The sequence below is a fragment of the Cervus elaphus genome, chromosome 4, assembly GCF_910594005.1.
Source record: "Cervus elaphus chromosome 4, mCerEla1.1, whole genome shotgun sequence".
NCBI classification, from domain to species: Eukaryota; Metazoa; Chordata; class Mammalia; order Artiodactyla; family Cervidae; genus Cervus; species Cervus elaphus.
In genome coordinates this window covers 67,960,625-67,977,634 of record NC_057818.1, presented here as the reverse complement: position 1 = coordinate 67,977,634, position 17,010 = coordinate 67,960,625, and the positions used below count along the sequence as shown (strand labels likewise).

General features: G+C 44.8%; 1 protein-coding gene and 1 non-coding gene across 2 annotated transcripts; one reads left to right on the top strand and one right to left on the bottom strand.

Annotated features, from left to right (window-relative positions):
• Window positions 1-2,980: 2,980 nt before the first annotated feature.
• Window positions 2,981-4,865, bottom strand: LOC122692678 (zinc finger and SCAN domain-containing protein 4-like). The gene is made up of 3 exons (XM_043900488.1): window positions 4,088-4,865; window positions 3,799-3,964; window positions 2,981-3,706 (listed from the first exon to the last, which is right to left on the bottom strand). The coding sequence occupies exons 1-3, from the start codon at window positions 4,472-4,474 to the stop codon at window positions 2,997-2,999; spliced, it is 1,263 nt and encodes a 420-aa protein (XP_043756423.1). The 5' UTR covers window positions 4,475-4,865; the 3' UTR covers window positions 2,981-2,996.
• A 6,928-nt stretch (window positions 4,866-11,793) lies between these two features.
• On the top strand, window positions 11,794-11,897 carry LOC122692938. The gene has a single exon (XR_006340750.1). It is a non-coding gene; the product is annotated as a U6 spliceosomal RNA (small nuclear RNA).
• The last annotated feature ends 5,113 nt before the right edge of the window (window positions 11,898-17,010 follow it).

The following is a 17,010-nucleotide window of genomic DNA, read 5'->3' as shown; positions in this document are numbered from 1 at the left end:
TGGAGTTGCAAAGAGTCTGACACGAATATATATACCACAGGCTTCCTTGGTGCCTCAGCAGTAAAGAATCCACCTGCAATGCAGAAGATGTGGGTTTGATCCCTGGGTCGGGATGATCCTCTGGAGAAGGAAATGCCAACCCACTCCAGTATTTTTGCCTGGAAAATCCCATGGACAGTGAAGGCTGGTGGGCTACGGTCCATGGGGCCGCAAAACATCTGATATGACTGAGTGACCAAACAACAACAAATATATCCCACGTCTTCTTTATCCATTCGTGTGTTGATGGCACTTAGGAGGCTTCCATATCTTGGTTACTGTATACAGTGTTGCTATGAAAACTGGTGTGCCTGTATCTTTTTTTTTTTTTAATTTACTCTTATTTTTGGCTGTGCTGGGTCTTCATTGCTTCTTGCAGGCTTTCTCTCATTGCAGAGAATGGGGTCTACCTTCTAGTTGAGGTGCCCAGACTTCTCACTGTGGTGGCTTCTCTTGTTGCAGAGCACAGACTCCAGAGTGTTGGCTCAGTAATTGTGGTGCACCGACTTAATTGCCCTGCGGCATGTGGGATCTTCCCAAATCAGGAGTTGAACCAGTGTCCTTTGCATTGCAAGGCAGCTTCTTAACCACTAACCACCAGGGAAATCACATGTTTTTTTCAAGTAACCACACGCAACACTTCTGACACCAGAAGTGTGACTTTTTTTTTTCTCACAACAACCAGTTCTCTGTGACACCACCTGGGTATCTTTCTGACACTAACTGCACCTAGTGCAAATCCCTCAGGTTAAGAGCTCAGTCCCACAAGACTGGCTCCCACTTCAGAGGCCAGTTGCAAAGAGTGGTTCCCCATTACCCACAAGTTCTGTCCGATTTGGTTGCAAGTCAGTTTCCTCTGATCACCCTCCTTGAATTTGATCATTTGCTAGATCAGTTCCCAGAAGTCAGGGAAATGCTTACTTAACCAGTTTACTATATTGTAAGGGAAATGCCAAAGGATACAGATGAACTTTCAGATGAAGAGGTACAGAAAGATTGGGAAGGGTCTTTGAGCACAGGAGCTTCTATCCCTGTAGAGTTGGGACCTGCCACCCTCCTGGCACATGGATGTGTTCTTTAGCTGGGAAGAACTCCAAGTCCTGAACTTAAAAAAGCATGATCCATGATTAACTTAATCTCCAGTCCCTCTCCACTTCCAGAAGGATGGCGGGGTGGAGCTAAATGTTCCAAGTTTCTAATCATGGTTTGGTCTTTCCAGTGATGAGCCCCCATCCTGAAGCCATCCAGGAACCCACCAAGCATCACCTCACTAAGAGATGAAAAGACACTCCTTTCAACCTAGAAATTTCAAAGTATGAATTGCTTCTGTATCAGGAGCCAGAGTCCAAAACCAAAGAGTAGAACAGAAGATGCTCCTTGTGTTTTTATCTCTTAGGAAAATACGAGAGTTTTCAGAGCTCTGTTCTGGGGAACTAGGCAGACTCCAATACACGTATTTTGGCTATGTTTCACAGCCCACCTCCCAGAGGTCTTTCCAAAGAAAAGCCTTCTTTAATACCAAGATTTTCAAGAATATTCACAGTAGCAAAACACCTGGAGACAGCCCAGGCAAGAAGATGGATAGAACTTCCCTGGTGGTCCAGTGGATAAGAACCTGCCTGCCAATGCAGGGAACACGGGTTTGATCTCTGGTCCAAGAAGAGTTCACGTGCCAGGGGAAAACTAAACCTGTACGCCACAACTACTGAGCCTGTGCTCTGGAGCCGGTGCTCCACAACAAGAGAAGCCAACACAATGAGAAGCCTTTGCACCACAAGGAAAATGTTCCCGCTTAGTGAACTAGAGAAAGCCCATGTGCAGAAATGAAAACCCGGCACAACTAAAAAATAAATAATTTAAGAAAATAGTTATTAAAAAAAAAAAGTTCTTCTAAAGCTTTCCTTCAGAGATGGCAATGCTTTTTTTTTTTTTAAAGGAGGGCTTCTCTACATTTATCTGGAGCATTTCCACACTATCCGCACCCAGGTAGTTCTCCCTTCTATGGAAGTATCAAGGGAATCAGAGAGATGTCAGATTTACCCATTCCAGAATTCAGGCATTTCTATGTGGCACCTTCCAGTTTTTCAGTGAAACTGAAGCCTAATTTCCTACTGGAAACCAGTTCACAAATGTATTCCAAGTAACTGGCATATATGCCTTTGCCTTGGCTGTACACAGAATCCACTTTTTCCAAAGTGAACTTTCAAACTGATTCTGCGAGTAAGCTGCTTCTACACCCATAAGCTCCATCTACTGGAAGAAATTAATGGAACACATTGGACTTTTCTGGCATGTTAATAAAATTGCATACTGCAACTTTCAGTACCAGTCTTATTTAGGTCCAGTTTACCTATCAAATTGTAAGCCACTGAATTTAAGAAATGATTATATATATTTTTAAATATAAAGTGTTCCTTTCTTCAGTTAGGCTTCTTTTCTGAGTTTCCATCTCTGCTCACCTTTTTTAGGTGCCTGTGGATGCACTAGAGGTAAAGGGTGTGAGTGGAGGACAGGCGAGCAGGCAGGGAAAGTCTGATGCGACCACTGCGAGCTAGTGTTTGTGTCCTGGGCTTGGAACTAACTGTCTTCTCACATGAGGCACGTGTCTAAAGTTGGGTGAAACAATAAATGGAAAATACAGTTAGAAAATTCTATTTAACATTTTTTTATTTCTCTTCCTTTTTTTTTTTCCCCTATTTTTTAATTTGTACTTTTTTTGGGTGGCATGGTGCAGCATTTGGGATCTTAGTTCCCTGACCAGGGGTGGAACCCATGTCCTCTAGTGGAAGCACAGAGTCCAAACCACTGGACTGTCAGGAAAGCCCCCACTTTTTTTCTTTTTCTTTTAATTATTTTTATAAAGGATAATCTAAATGGAGAAATACTATGGAAATCTACATATTCACATACATATTTATATCCATTACACATTGGGGCCGTAGCCAAGGAAGATTAATTTAGTGTGGAGCACTTTTGAGGGTAGTTTTCTGGTGAAACCTAAGATGGCGGTGGTAGGTGGAGGACTGGCGGAAGCATCTCTGGCAGAGGGAACACTCATAGGGCTTCTCTCCCGTGTGGGTTCTCTCATGAGCCCGAAGGTTGGTTTTGTGGGTGAAGGCCATTTCACATGTGCTGCACGCGAAGGGCTTCTCTCCTGTGTGAATCCTCTGATGCACATGGAGGTCTGAAGCCTGGAAGAAGCCTTTGCCACACTCGGCACAAACACATGTCCTCTCATTATTGTGTCTTTTCTGGTGAACTCTGAACCGAGAGGAATGCCTGAAGGTCTTGGGACACCTCTCACATCTGTATACTTCTGGGGCTCTATGGGATCTTTCCCGGTGTTCCCCACATGCAGAAGTCCCCTCAGAGCTCTGGTTGGTAGAAACAGGCTCAGGGGTGACCTGGTCTGCTTCCACTTCCATGAGGACATCTTGAGTAGAGGGTCCTTTGAGGGATCCGTCCTGGGGCCTGGAGGGGCCTGGGCCTGCTCCTCTTCTGGAGCTTTGTGGATTCTCCAGAGAAACACCTCCTTCTTCCAGCCTCGGACTGTTCTCTTCTTGGACAATGAGTAGGGAAGGTATTTGATTGCTTGGACCAGTAATGCTGTCACTTACTTGATGAGTTTTCACAGAAAAGTTGTCATCATTTTCTTTATCTTCATTTTCTGTAGGGAGAGAAAAAGTGACTCAGTGAAATTACACCCAAGAAAGAGCCCACATGGGCCACCCCTCTGGGAACTGGGCTCTGCCCACTCACTTTGTCCTGTTTCCAGGGACATATCTTGAGGAGTCCAGGAGGTTGTCCCCGCATTCTCTCTTGTTGGGGTTCCTGTCGACAACTGTTTTGTGAAGTGAATGATAACTTGTCTTAAGGGCATATTCTCACAAAAGAGGGCTTCCTGTCCCTGCATGTGGACGTGGACCTGTGAACAAAGCCTGGTTACCATCTGTAATAACTCTTCTTTCTCTACTTCCAGGTAACTCCAACAGACTATTTATTCCTGACACTCCCACGTCCCTCACTCTGGATCAGAACCCCTACTTACTAAGCCGGGTGTCTTCATGCCATCGTCCGTCAGATCCTCCATGAGTTTCTCCAGGTTTCTGCCACTTGCATTCCATTTCTCCTGTAAAATGGACCTGTCACTGCAGTGCCCATTGATCATAAACTGTTCCAGGACCAGACAAGAAATTATTTCATCCTTGCTGTGTTTTTCTGGCTGCAGCCATGAGTGAAATAAGTGATAGAGTCTTTGCAGTTCTTGTCTTGCACTTGAATTATTGCTGTCTTGAAGTAAGTTGAGCTGAGTGCTGGGGAACTCAGGGATCCCCTCTTCCTCCTGGACGGCAGATCCTTGGGTGGGTGAATTTTCTGACCCAGGATCCCTCCTGGATGGTTCACCTTCAAAGGAGATTCTGTGGTCTGAAGCCATTCTTAACAAGAATTCTCAGAGAGCTGCAACTTGAGGGATTCAGTCTCCACTGACTTGTTTCTCGGGCAATCTCTTTCAACAATGTTCAAGGACTGCAAAGCTAGAGACAGAAGAAATATGTAGTTAACTACAACACTGTCATAGTTGAAAAGAAACAAAAAAAATCCAGGTTCAACTGAGTTCATGGACCAATTCTACTAGATATTTAGTGAATAATCAAATGGAGAAAATGGCAACATTATTAGTAATCCCAGAAATGTAAAATAAAACTACAACAACAAGCTACAAAATCACTACCTCCCAGAAGCCCTAGAATAAAATAGTTAGCTGTGGCATGGATTGGAGGACCTGGAACTCTCAATCACTGCTGGTGAGACCTCATATTGGAAATGCTTTGATTAGTATGTAATAAATCTGTATTTATGCATCCCCTGTGACTCATCAGTTTTACTTCTCTGCCTGTACTCAACAGAAAAATATATTCATGTGCATCACAGACATATACAAGAATGTTTATATCAACATAATTCATAATATTTCCATGCTGTAAATAATCTAAGTGTCCAGCATTAAATGGGACAGATTACAATTAATTGATGTCAAGGTATATTTGATAGACTGAGAAGAAATGAACTCCTCTATGCAACAACATAGAATAATCACAAAATACAGTGTTAAATGAAATAATCCAGGCACTAAACTATACATTTTGTGTCTTCTCATTCATGTTCATTGAAAAGTATTTAAGTATTATCAATATTATTTAGGATGTTGGTTACATTTTTGGAAGCACTGGTACATCCTGGAATAGGTACTTATGGAGGACCCCATCCCAGTTTGCCTGGGACTAATGAGAGAGTGCCTGGGATGTTGAACTTCCAGTTTTAGCGGGCGACAGTCTACCTCTTGATCTCGGAGGGAATTATACAGGAATGTTTCTCTGTCAAAATCCACCAAGCTATATATATATATATATATATACATATATATATATATATATACTTTCACTTTTTCTTTTTTCTGTATGTGCATTACATTTCAATAAAAACATTCAACTTAACTTAAAATAATAAGGAGGGGTGGACTTCCCTGGTGGTACAGTGGATAACAATCCCCCTGTCAATGCAGGGCACACAGGTTCGATCCATGGTCCAGGAATATTCTACATGCCACAGAGCAATGAAGCCTGGGTACCATGACTACTTAGCCTGCGTGCTGCAACTGCTGAAGCCTGTGAGCCTGGAGCCTGTCCACCACAACAGAAGAACCCACTGCAGTGAGAAGCCTGTGCACCACAACTAGAGAAAGCCCATGCAGAGCAACAACGACCCAGTGCAACCAAAAAATAAAAATAAACAAGTAAATAGTTTTTAAAAAGATTTAAACAGGAAATGGGGGACCTTCCTTCGTGGTCCAGTGACTAAGGCTCAACACTGTCAACGCAGGGTGTCTGGGTTCCATCCCTGGTCAGGGAACAAGATCCTCCTGCATACCACAATTCAGACCCAGTGTGGTCAAATAAAGAAAGCAAAATAATTATTTTAAAATAATAAATGAGTCTTAAATCATAATTGGAATTGACTGAACTGAATGAAGGCAATGATCTAGTATCAATACAAAGATATCCCTTCAGTCATTATAAGAAAACAAACTACTACAAAAAAAGGACAATAAAGTTAATGAAATAGGCAGGCTGGAATCCATACACATGATCATCTTGGGTTGGAAACTCCGACAGCAGACACAAGTCTGCAGACCCAGCCCAGATATACCCTGTGTAAGCTTGATGATACATTCCTTTAAAAATTTTCCCTTTACTTTCACTTCTTCTCTCTTTTTCTATCAACAATTACCCTTCCTTATGAAAAACATTTGTCGTTGCTTCACTGATATTATCAAAGTAATAATTTTATATTGATCTGTCTCTAATGCCTGTCCTTTTCCACTGGAGTGTAGGATTCAGAGGTGAAGCTTGCATTGCTCAATACTGATTTGTAACTATAAAGCATATGATCTGGGCAACCATAGGCACAGGCTTTCCTGGTGGCTCAGAGGTAAAGAAACTGCCTGCCCAGCTGGAGACTCAAATTTGTTCCCAGGGTCAAGAAGATCCTCTAGAGGAGGGCATGGCAACCCACTCCAATATTCTTGCCTGGGAAACTCCATGGAGAGAGGAGCCTGGCGAGCTATAGTCCATGGGGTCGCAAAGAGTCAGACAAGACTGAGTGACTAAACAATAAGAACCATAGGCACATCCCTTGGGATGTCAAACAAAAGATTTAATCCTCTTACTATATTATTGTTCTAATTGTGTTTTATTTTTCTATACAATTAACATTTCAAAGATTATTTATTTATTTTTTTTGTTCAGCCATGGGTCTTGGAATCGAACCTATGCCTTCAGCAGTGAAAGCGCAGAATCTTAACCACTGGACTACCAGGGAAGTCTCTGGATTTGTTTTTGTTTTGTTTTGTTTTTTTAAAGTAAATCATGCCACAAGATTAGAAAGTGGGGGTGTTTGTTGGGATTGATATGTGGGCTTCCAAATACCTAATTAATTTCTGTTAACTGATATCATGCTTTGTGTCAACCTCACCTGGTGATCTGATCAGATTAGCCGCCCTGATCTCATCAGTGAATGAGGCAAAGATGATTCTAGGAAAAACCCTACAGGAGAACACTGAACACATCTTTGCCCTCCCCCTAATCAGGGCTTCTGGCTCAGTGAGAATTGCCAATGCAGAGACAGAAGAGATTTGGGTTTGATCCCTGAGTCGGGAAGATCTGGAGAAGAAAATGGTAACCCACTCCAACATTCTTGCTCGGAGAATTCCATGGACAGAGGAACGTGGCGGGCTACAGACCACCAGGTCTCAAAAGAGTTGGACAGGACTCAGTGTGTCTAAACAGGAACAAGGATCCACTTATCACACCTATTCAGTCAACCTTTTTAAAATGCTAATCTGCTTAGGTCAGACTCCACTGCTCCACTTAAAATTTCCTCTATGGCTCCCTCTTGCTCTCAGTGAAAAGCACCAAGTCCTTCCTGATTCCACCAGGCTTTGCCTCTGCTTGTCCTCACCCCTCCCACCCCATCTTAGGTGTAGTGGCTAGTTATCTACATCCAAGTTCATTGGTTTCTATTGTTGTTGTTGTTTTTTTTCTGGTGTAATACCCCTGGGACTCCGTATGAGTTCTCTTTTCTTTGGCCATGTGGCATGTGGGATCTTAGTTCCCCAACCAGGGATCAAACCCACACTCCATGCATTGGAAGCTCTGAGTCTTTACCACTGGATGGCCAGAGAAGTCCCAGGTGTTTTCTTTGTGGACTTCTCCAGGCATACACAGACCACATGGTCACATTTGCAGCCATGCACTCAATTTCACACAAGCAAGGCTGCGGAGCAGCATTATGGCTAAGACTTGGAATTCAAAATTGTCATATTTAGACAACTTTTGGAATACAAAATTGTCGTATTTTCATCACAAGAAAAAGAAATGTAATGATGTATGCTGATGTATGCTAACTAGACTTATTGTGGTGATTTATTTCCCAATGCATGCAAATATGTCATATGTAGTACATCTGAAACTAATACAATATATATGGCTATTATATCTCAAGAGAAAACAAAACAACTACCCTTCCCCCACTCCATATTGCCAGTGTTCTTAATCAGGAGCCTGGAATTTCCAAGCTGTGTGATCCCATACATGATGCCATCAGGCCTCCATCCTTGTCATGGGAGCTCTGATCTCTAAGGACACCCAGTTCAGAATTGCCACAAGAACCAAAATAATTACTACATATGAAGCACATGGAGTATTCACTGGCACATGGTAAGCACAGAGTAAAAGTCCACTAAATAACTGATACACACCCTTTCACTTTCAGCCCCACCCTCACCTCAATTGGCCATGAACCTCGACTTCCATCCGGACCTCCAGAGGACTTCCCTGGGGGTTCAGCAGTAGAGAATTTGCCTGCCAATACAAGAGACTTGGGTTTGATCTGAGTCATAAAAATCCCCTGGAGAAGGAAATGGCAACCCATTCTAGTATTCTTGCCTGGAGAATCCCATGGACAGAGGAACCTGGCAGGCTACAGTCATGGGGTTGCAAAGAGTTGGACATGATTTAGTGACTGAAAAAAATTAAAAACCAAGCCAGACACAGACTTTCCTAGGAGAAGTTGGCTTCAGTTGGGCCAGATTTTGCACGGCCTGATCAGTGGTTCTGACAGACCATCCCCCATGCCTGTGAGGCATCCATGTCTTTGTATCTAGGAATTTTCTCCCCAGAGCTATGTGTACAAACACAGGAGTGCACACTCACACACACACACATGAAATGGCAAATTTTCCTTTTGTTCAGGAAACTCACCTCCCCCAGAAGACTGAACTCCACGCTGGGTGACCCTGAGCTGAAGGCTGAGGACTCTTCCCTGTATGACTCCCCTTCTCAACTGAGTTCATCTGATGTGCCCGCCCAAGGCTCCTCCTTTTTATAGGATCAAGGACAGTAATGCATTTAAAGGCCTGATTGGATAAAGTGTGCCTGTTGATGGGATCTCCATTGGAAGCTTCATTAGCGGCAGCTCTCAGGCTTTCCAGTAGTATTACATACCAGCCCTGGGCCTGGGGCAATAGGCCACAGTCAAACACTTCTATTTCTGCAGTGAAATGTAACAACACTTGCACTGAAGTGGGGATAGAAAGTATAATCTCAGGTGTGTTCTGGTCAAGTTCTGTCATCGTTTCTGTTTAGTCTCCAAGTTGTGTCTGACTCTTTTGTGACCCCATGGACTGTACCCCACCAGGCTCTTCTGCTATGGGATTTCTCGGGCAAGAATACTGGAGTGGGTTGCCATTTCCTTTTCCAGGGGATCTTCCCAACCCAGGAATTGAACTCTGGTCTCCTGCATTGGAAGGCAAATTCTTTACCATTGAGCCACCTGGAAAGTCCCAAAGTTTTGTCACAAATGAGTCTTATACAAACTTAACACTTTCCAATTTTCCAAGATTTGTGGATTCCAAGTGAAGCAGAGAGTAAGGCTAATATTCCCTCCTTCTGGGAATTCCCTGGGGGTCCAGTAGTTAGGACTTGGCTCTTTCACTGGTGAGGGCCACGAAAACTAAGATACAGCAAGCCGTGAGGCTGGGCCAAAACAAAAACAGAGACAAAGAAAAAGTCTCTCCTCCTGTGGTGCTGAGTCCAAGGGTGCCCCCAGGATCCCAAAGAAAGTGTTCCTAGTCCAACAAAAGAATCACAGGGCTGGAAACCAAGATCATTTAGTGGGAAGGGAAAGAGCAGTGCTTATTTTAGGTAAAGAAAGTGCACGATGTTTGATGGACTTGTGGGGAGGGAGGAGGGGGAAGGTGTTTACATAGTGACTGGCGCCTGGTCTGAAAATCTGGTGGGGGTGTGTTGTGTACTCACTCGGGGGAAGGCGGGAGGAAGGGATTTCAGGAAAATCCAGCACTTCTGTTTCCTGACTAGTGGAGTGAGTGACCCCCTGGAAGATGAGAGGAGAGTTAGGGAAGCAGACGGAGAGCTTTCTGAGAGAAAGGACTTTTGCAGTAGTCCTAATATTGTCTGCTTTCAAGTTATATCCAGAATCTGTTACTCCTGCAGCCTCATTATCCCTCCCTCGGATTAATGAGGTCAGCTCCTGACTGACCTCTCCCATCAGTCTTTTTTGTTGTCAGGGAGTGGGGGGTGCTGTTATGTAGCTTGTGGGATGTTAGTTTCCCAACCAGGGATAGAACCCAGGGTCATGGCAGGGAAAGCTGGAGTCCTAACCTCTGGATCTCCAGGGAATCCCCTCACAAGTCTTTCTATTCCTGAAGCAGTCATCAGAGGGACACTTTAAAAAAACATTAAAAAAAAAATTGTTTTTCCACACCACGTGACATGCAGGATCTTAGTTCCCCAACCAGGGATCAATCCCGACCCCGCCTGCTCGAAGTCTTAACCTCTGGACTGCCAGGGATTAAGTCTGGATCTGTTGTTATTAACAAGTCCGGACATGTCCCTTGTCTGTGGAAGCTCCCAGTGGCTCAGACCGCCTCTTGTAAAGAACTTCTCCATTTCCCTTAGCCTCGCAGTTTCATATAATTCCATAAAAATGAATTATCAGCAATGTGAAATTAACACAAAAACAAAGCCATACAAAATGCAAGCTCGTTTATGTCATCAGATTCAATGGACCTAAAATACCTGTCAACTCACCCTTAGTATTTACACGCTGTTTCTGGGCTTGCCTCGCCCCAGGCAGGAGAGTGTGGTGATACCACAGTGTAGAAATGGGCGTGCTGACGGTGGCTGGAGGCCTTGCTGACCCAGCTCTGGGGTCCTGGGCATCTCAGCCCCTCCTCTTGCCCCTTTGCTTCCTCCGTGCCACCCTCGTTGACGCTGCTGTTCCCAGAACCCCAAGGCTTCACCCCCATCTTAGGCTTTTATCCCCTTTCCCTCTGTCTCTGGGAGAAGAACCCTGGAGTTCTCCTCGAATTCTCTCCAGGTCTTTTTTCTCAAACATCTGCTTCTCAGTGAGAATTGCCCTGGACCCATTTTCTACAACTCAGGACCTCCCCACCCCCGCCCCAGTTTCTCTCTATTTACCCTCTCAGCTTTTTCTCCAGAGCACTGATCTCCATCAAACTCTATATTCTCCTTACGCGCCTTGTTTATTGCCTGTCAGTCCCCATTGGTAGGAATTTTGTTTCTATTTTGCTTGGCTCTGTTATCTCCAGTGATTTACAGAGCATTTGGGATTTGGCAGGTCTCATTAATGATATGTCAGTTTGAAATGAATATTCCAGGTGTGAGAGAGTGTGGCCTGACCTACTGTGGCTGCTGCAGGAAAGGCAGAATCAGACTTACGTACTTGGTTTATGGAATGGGAACCTCAAGACAGTTTCGGGTGCGGAAGAGATGGTCTTCTTGGGAGGGCTGCTGATCACATCTCAAAACTGCAGGGAGAAACACAGCTGACAGCAACTAGCAGAGTCCTGTTGGGAACTGAGGTCGTCTCAGACTTGTCTTGATCAGAGTCCTAAGCTGCGGGAAGGAGGAGTTAAAGCAGAGCAGTTTCTGGGGAACTTCCTGCTGGCCCAGTGGTTAAGAATCCACATGTCAGTGCAAGGGACACAGGTTCCATCCCTGATTGGGGTAGTAAGATTCCACATGCCCTGGAGCAACTAAGTCTACGGGCTGCAACTACTGAAGCCTGGGAGCTCAAGACCTGTGTGCCACAACTGAGATTCGAGGCAGCCAAATAAATTTAAAAAAACATTTAAAAAGAAAGAAAAGTGGCTTCATGCTAATTTCAGCAGCACATTTAATAAAATTGCAACAACACAGAGGTTAGCATGGCCCCTGCGCAAGGATGACATGCAAATTCGGGAAGCATTCCATATGTCGTGCCCTTCCTGTCCTGAAACCCTTTGCTAATTCACACACACACACACACACACACACACACACACACGCGCGCGGTTTCAGTTACATGGCGTTGGGACACTCAATGACTTCCTGTATAGACTGAGGAGAGGTCAGGCTGATGAGCAGTCCTGGCTTGTCAGGCCAGGCCCTCTCATCCCACAGACTTTGAGGATCACAGCTCAGATGGTGCCTCTACCTGGCCAAGTTAAGGTTAAAACAGATGAATCTGGTGGCCTATTGTGGTGAAAGCTGGACTCCCTTCCCTGCCCTGCCTAGTCATTTCACATATGTGTGTCCTCCAAGGCTTCTGGCCTGAACTTGGTCTTTCCTCCACACACACACAGGGCAACTCATACATCCAGGGGGAAATAACTAGACATGGAAGAAGAATGGCAGCCTCACAAGTCATAGTAAGTAACATATGCTATACGGAATAAAGAACTGGAAGAAAAGCATAAACAAATGAAATTAAGGGGAAAAAGTAAGCCAGGAGGTGAGGAGAAAAAAGCCATAGGAGCAAGACTATATGCTTTTTAGGAAAAGTGTTGGTTATAGACAACATTGATAAAGAAAGGACAGAATAGAATACAGAGGAGGATGCATGTGTGTGTCCTCAGTCGCTCAGCTGTGTACGACCCCGTGGACTGCAGCCCACCAGGCTCCTTTGTCCATGAGATTTCCCAGGCAAGAATAGTGGAGTGGGTTGCCATTTCGTCCTCCAGGGGATCTTCCCTAAGCCAGGGATCAAACCCACATCTCCTGTGTCTCCTACATCGGCTGGTGGATTCTTAACTGCTGCACCACCTGGGAAGCCCACATAGGACAGGGGTATTTATTTGTTTATTTATTTATTTAGGGGCATTTAAAGAATGAATCAGTGAGTTTGATGATCAGACTGAAGATGACACCTAAAAGGCCAAGGGTAGGAGAATGAAATAGAAAGCATAAAAGAACAAAGTTTGTGATCCACCTGGGGGAAGGGATTTTCTCTGCTTTATGCCTCCAAAACAGTGGCTAACACCTATTAACTAGTTGTGGTACTGAACCCGCCCTCTAAGCCTTCTAGAGTGCTGCAGCTACTGAAGCCTGCTCACCCTAGAGCCTGTGCTCCACAAGAGAAACCACTGCAATAAGCTCACGCACCGCAACTGGAGTAGCCCCGCTCTCCACAACTAGAGAAAGGCTGTGCACAGCAAGAAAGACACAGCACAGACAAAAACAGGTATGTAAATAAACACTCATTGTGGGATACAGAAAGAAAATGGAAGTAGATGCACCAAGATCTGGATCCCTCCCCAAGAGAGTGGAAAATACGTGATGATCAGGCAGGAGACTGTGTGGGTGAGGGCGGGGTTCGGCAGTCTAAGTCAGGTGCAGACATGATCCTGAAGTTGCTGGACTCTCAAGCATGTGGGAGGAGGTGGCCGAAGTTCAGGGATGAGGCAGGCTGATACCTGTGGGAGAGTCAGGGGACAAGAAGATAGAGGCACAGGTGACCCGGCCGGGGGTGCCATGAGGATGTTATGTGAGGGCATGTGTACAAAGGCTGGTAGGAATGGGAAGGAGGCCAGAAGGCAAGAAAGCAAGAGTCCTGGGAAGTCTCTGGAGGTCCAGTGGTTGGGACTCTGAGCTCTCACTGCTGAGGGAATGGGTTGAATTCCTGGTCAGGGAACTAGAATCTCTCACACACACACACACACACACACACACACACACACACGGCAAAGCCTCAGCTCATTGAACTTGAGGGTGCGGCAGTGTTTCTCAGATCTCCCAATGTACACACACACACACACACACACACACACACGGCAAAGCCTCAGCTCATTGAACTTGAGGGTGCGGCAGTGTTTCTCAGATCTCCCAATGTACACACACACACACACACACACACACACACACACACGGCAAAGCCTCCTAATCAGCAAATGGTACAGCAGGGAACTAAAATCTCTCTTACACACACACACACACACACACACACGGCAAAGACTCCTAATCAGCAAATGGTACAGCAGGGAACTAAAATCTCTCTTACACACACACACACACAAACACACACACACACACACACACGGCAAGCAGGGAACTAAAATCTCTTACACACACACACACACGGAACTAAAATCTCTCTCACACACACACACACACACACACACACACACACACACGGCAAAGACTCCTAATCAGCAAATGGTACAGCAGGGAACTAAAATCTCTCTTACACACACACACACACAAACACACACACACACACACACACGGCAAGCAGGGAACTAAAATCTCTTACACACACACACACACGGAACTAAAATCTCTCTTACACACACACACACACACACACACACACACACACACGGCAAAGACTCCTAATCAGCAAATGGTACAGCAGGGAACTAAAATCTCTCTTACACACACACACACACACGGAACTAAAATCTCTCTCTCTCTCTCTCACACACACACACACACACACACAGCAAGCAGGGAACTAAAATCTCTTACACACACACGCACACACACACGGAACTAAAATCTCTCTTACACACACACACACACACGCACACGGCAAGCAGGGAACTAAAATCTCTCTTACACACACACACGGAACTAAAATCTCTCTCTCTCTCTCTCACACACACACACACACGGTAAGCAGGGAACTAAAATCTCTTACACACACACGCACACACACATGGAACTAAAATCTCTCTTACACACACACACACACACACACACACGGCAAAGCCTCCTAATCAGCAAATGGTACAGCTCATTGAACTTGAGGGTGCGGCAGTGTTTCTCAGATCTCTCAATGTGTGAAGTGCTCAATTGTGTCTGACTCTTTGCAACCCCATGGACTGCAGCCTGCCAGGCTCCTCTGTCCTTGGGGTTTCCCAGGTTGCCATTTCCTCCTCCAAGGGATCTTTCTGACTTAGGGATTTAACCCGCGTCTCCTGCATTGGCAGGTGGATTCTTTACCATTGAGCCACCTGCGAAGCCTTCTTCCATCTCCCAGTGGCCCTTAGTCTGCAGCCATTTAGTCTAGCTCAGAGATTGTTACCAACTCAGCTTGTTGGGTTTTCCTAATAAATAGAAATCAATAAAGAGCCAGATGAGAAATTCAGGCAAGGCTTTATTGGAACTCATGTCACAGAACAACAGAGCAAGCACAGGGAGCAGATGCCCTTGCTGGCTCCTGGAGGAGGGGCAAGCAGGTCCCTTAAATGCAGCGAGGGCAGGGGCAGATCAGGGGGTCTGCCCACCCCTCTGTGGAGGCACTGTGTGCAGGGATCATGTGTAGTACTTCTTGTAATTTAGCTTTTGCTCCTAGCACGCAGTACCTCAAAGGTGGCAGTTGGCTTTGGGCCTTTTTGTATTTTATTATTTATAATTTGCCCCAACTGCCCACGCATGGAGTTATTTTTAGTCCCTTAAAGCTTCTTTGTATCTGCCATTCAAGGAGATGTTTGTCCACGTGCAAGCACTGCAGCAAAGGGTCTCAGGTCCTACATCCCAGCCTGTCTCCAGGTGAGGAGCAAATCTTCAGTTATGTCACCTGGGGTGGCCCCTCAGAACTGGGCAGCTGAGGGCCAGATCCCAGGCCTTCGTTTTCCTGTGAGATGTGAACATCCAACCTCAGTAGGCTTTTAGTCTAGGGCAGTTGTGGATACACATGACGCACACATCCATACTTATTATAACGCTTTGAAACTGATGTTTTCTCCCCCTTGTGTCAGTAGTTCATTTCTTCATATTGATGGGGAGTACTCCACTGATAAATATAACACTTTCTTAACCATCCATCTGTAGATGGATGTTTGTTTTTGCTACCTAGTTGTAGGCTTTGAAGAATAAAGTTTCTGGAAATGTAAGAATTGCTGTTTAGTCACTAACTTACGTCTGCCTCTTTTGCGACCCCATGGACTGTAGCCTGCCAGGCTCCTCAATGGATGGGATCAATGTATTGTAATCCACCATAAGATGCCAACCCGCCCAGGATACTTAACATCTATGGTGGTGTCTCAGATGTAAACAAAATTGGTTACTTCTCACTTTATGCTAATGAACCTCATTTTTATATAAAAGATAATTTTTTGTTATGTTTTCCAGATAATTTCTGGTCTTTTCTCATTTAATTGACCAAATTGTGTTACTTTTGTCTACTAATTCCTTTTGCTATTTTGTGCTTAAAGTTATTTGGAAAAGATCATGTAAACACAGATGAGGATAAATCTAACACAAATATTTTTCTTCCCATCTGTATAAGTATGAAATGAATCAATTATTGTTGTGAATCCTTTCAGTGACATTTGAATTCACTTACAGTGGCATCTGTTTTCCCTCTCTGGATCTGACCTCCTGGATGTTGGATTTATTTCCATTGTGCTATTTTAGCCCCTGCCAGAAGGTGGTAAAGAACTTGCCTGCCAATGCAGGAGACAGAAGAGTCGCAGGTTCAATCCAGATTGGGAAGACCTCATGGAGAAAAGCACGGCAGCTGCCCACTTGCATGGAGAATTCCATGGACATAGGAACCTGGTGAGCTACAGCCCACAGGGTCACAAAGAATGGGACACAACTGAAGTGACTTAGCACACACAGATGCCTGCATACAGCTGCATGGTTGTAGCTTGTGAGACATGCCCTTCAAGACCCAGCCCTGAAATAGGCAACTATTTTCTTCCCAAAACATTAGCACTAATTATATTTGTGATTACAGTATTTACCAAATATAGACAATTGATATGTGAGAAAGAGAGAGATACAGTCTTCAATAAAGCCTAGTCTATATGCACTGGATAACTTACGAAATTAGGGCCTAAAATTTGCTCCTCTGTTAAGTATGGGTGATAGTATTGAGAATGTCTAGAGCTAAAAACACTTTAAATGATAACTACGCTCCCTCTTGGTCGCTCAGACGGTAAAAGCATCTGCCTATAATGCAGGAGACCCGGGTTCAATCCCTGGGTCAGGAAGATCCCCTGGAGAAGGAAATGGCAACCCACTCCAGTATTCTTGCCTGGAAAATTCTATGGACAGAGGAGCCTGGTTGGCTACAGTCCGTGGGGTCACAAAGAGTCGGACACGA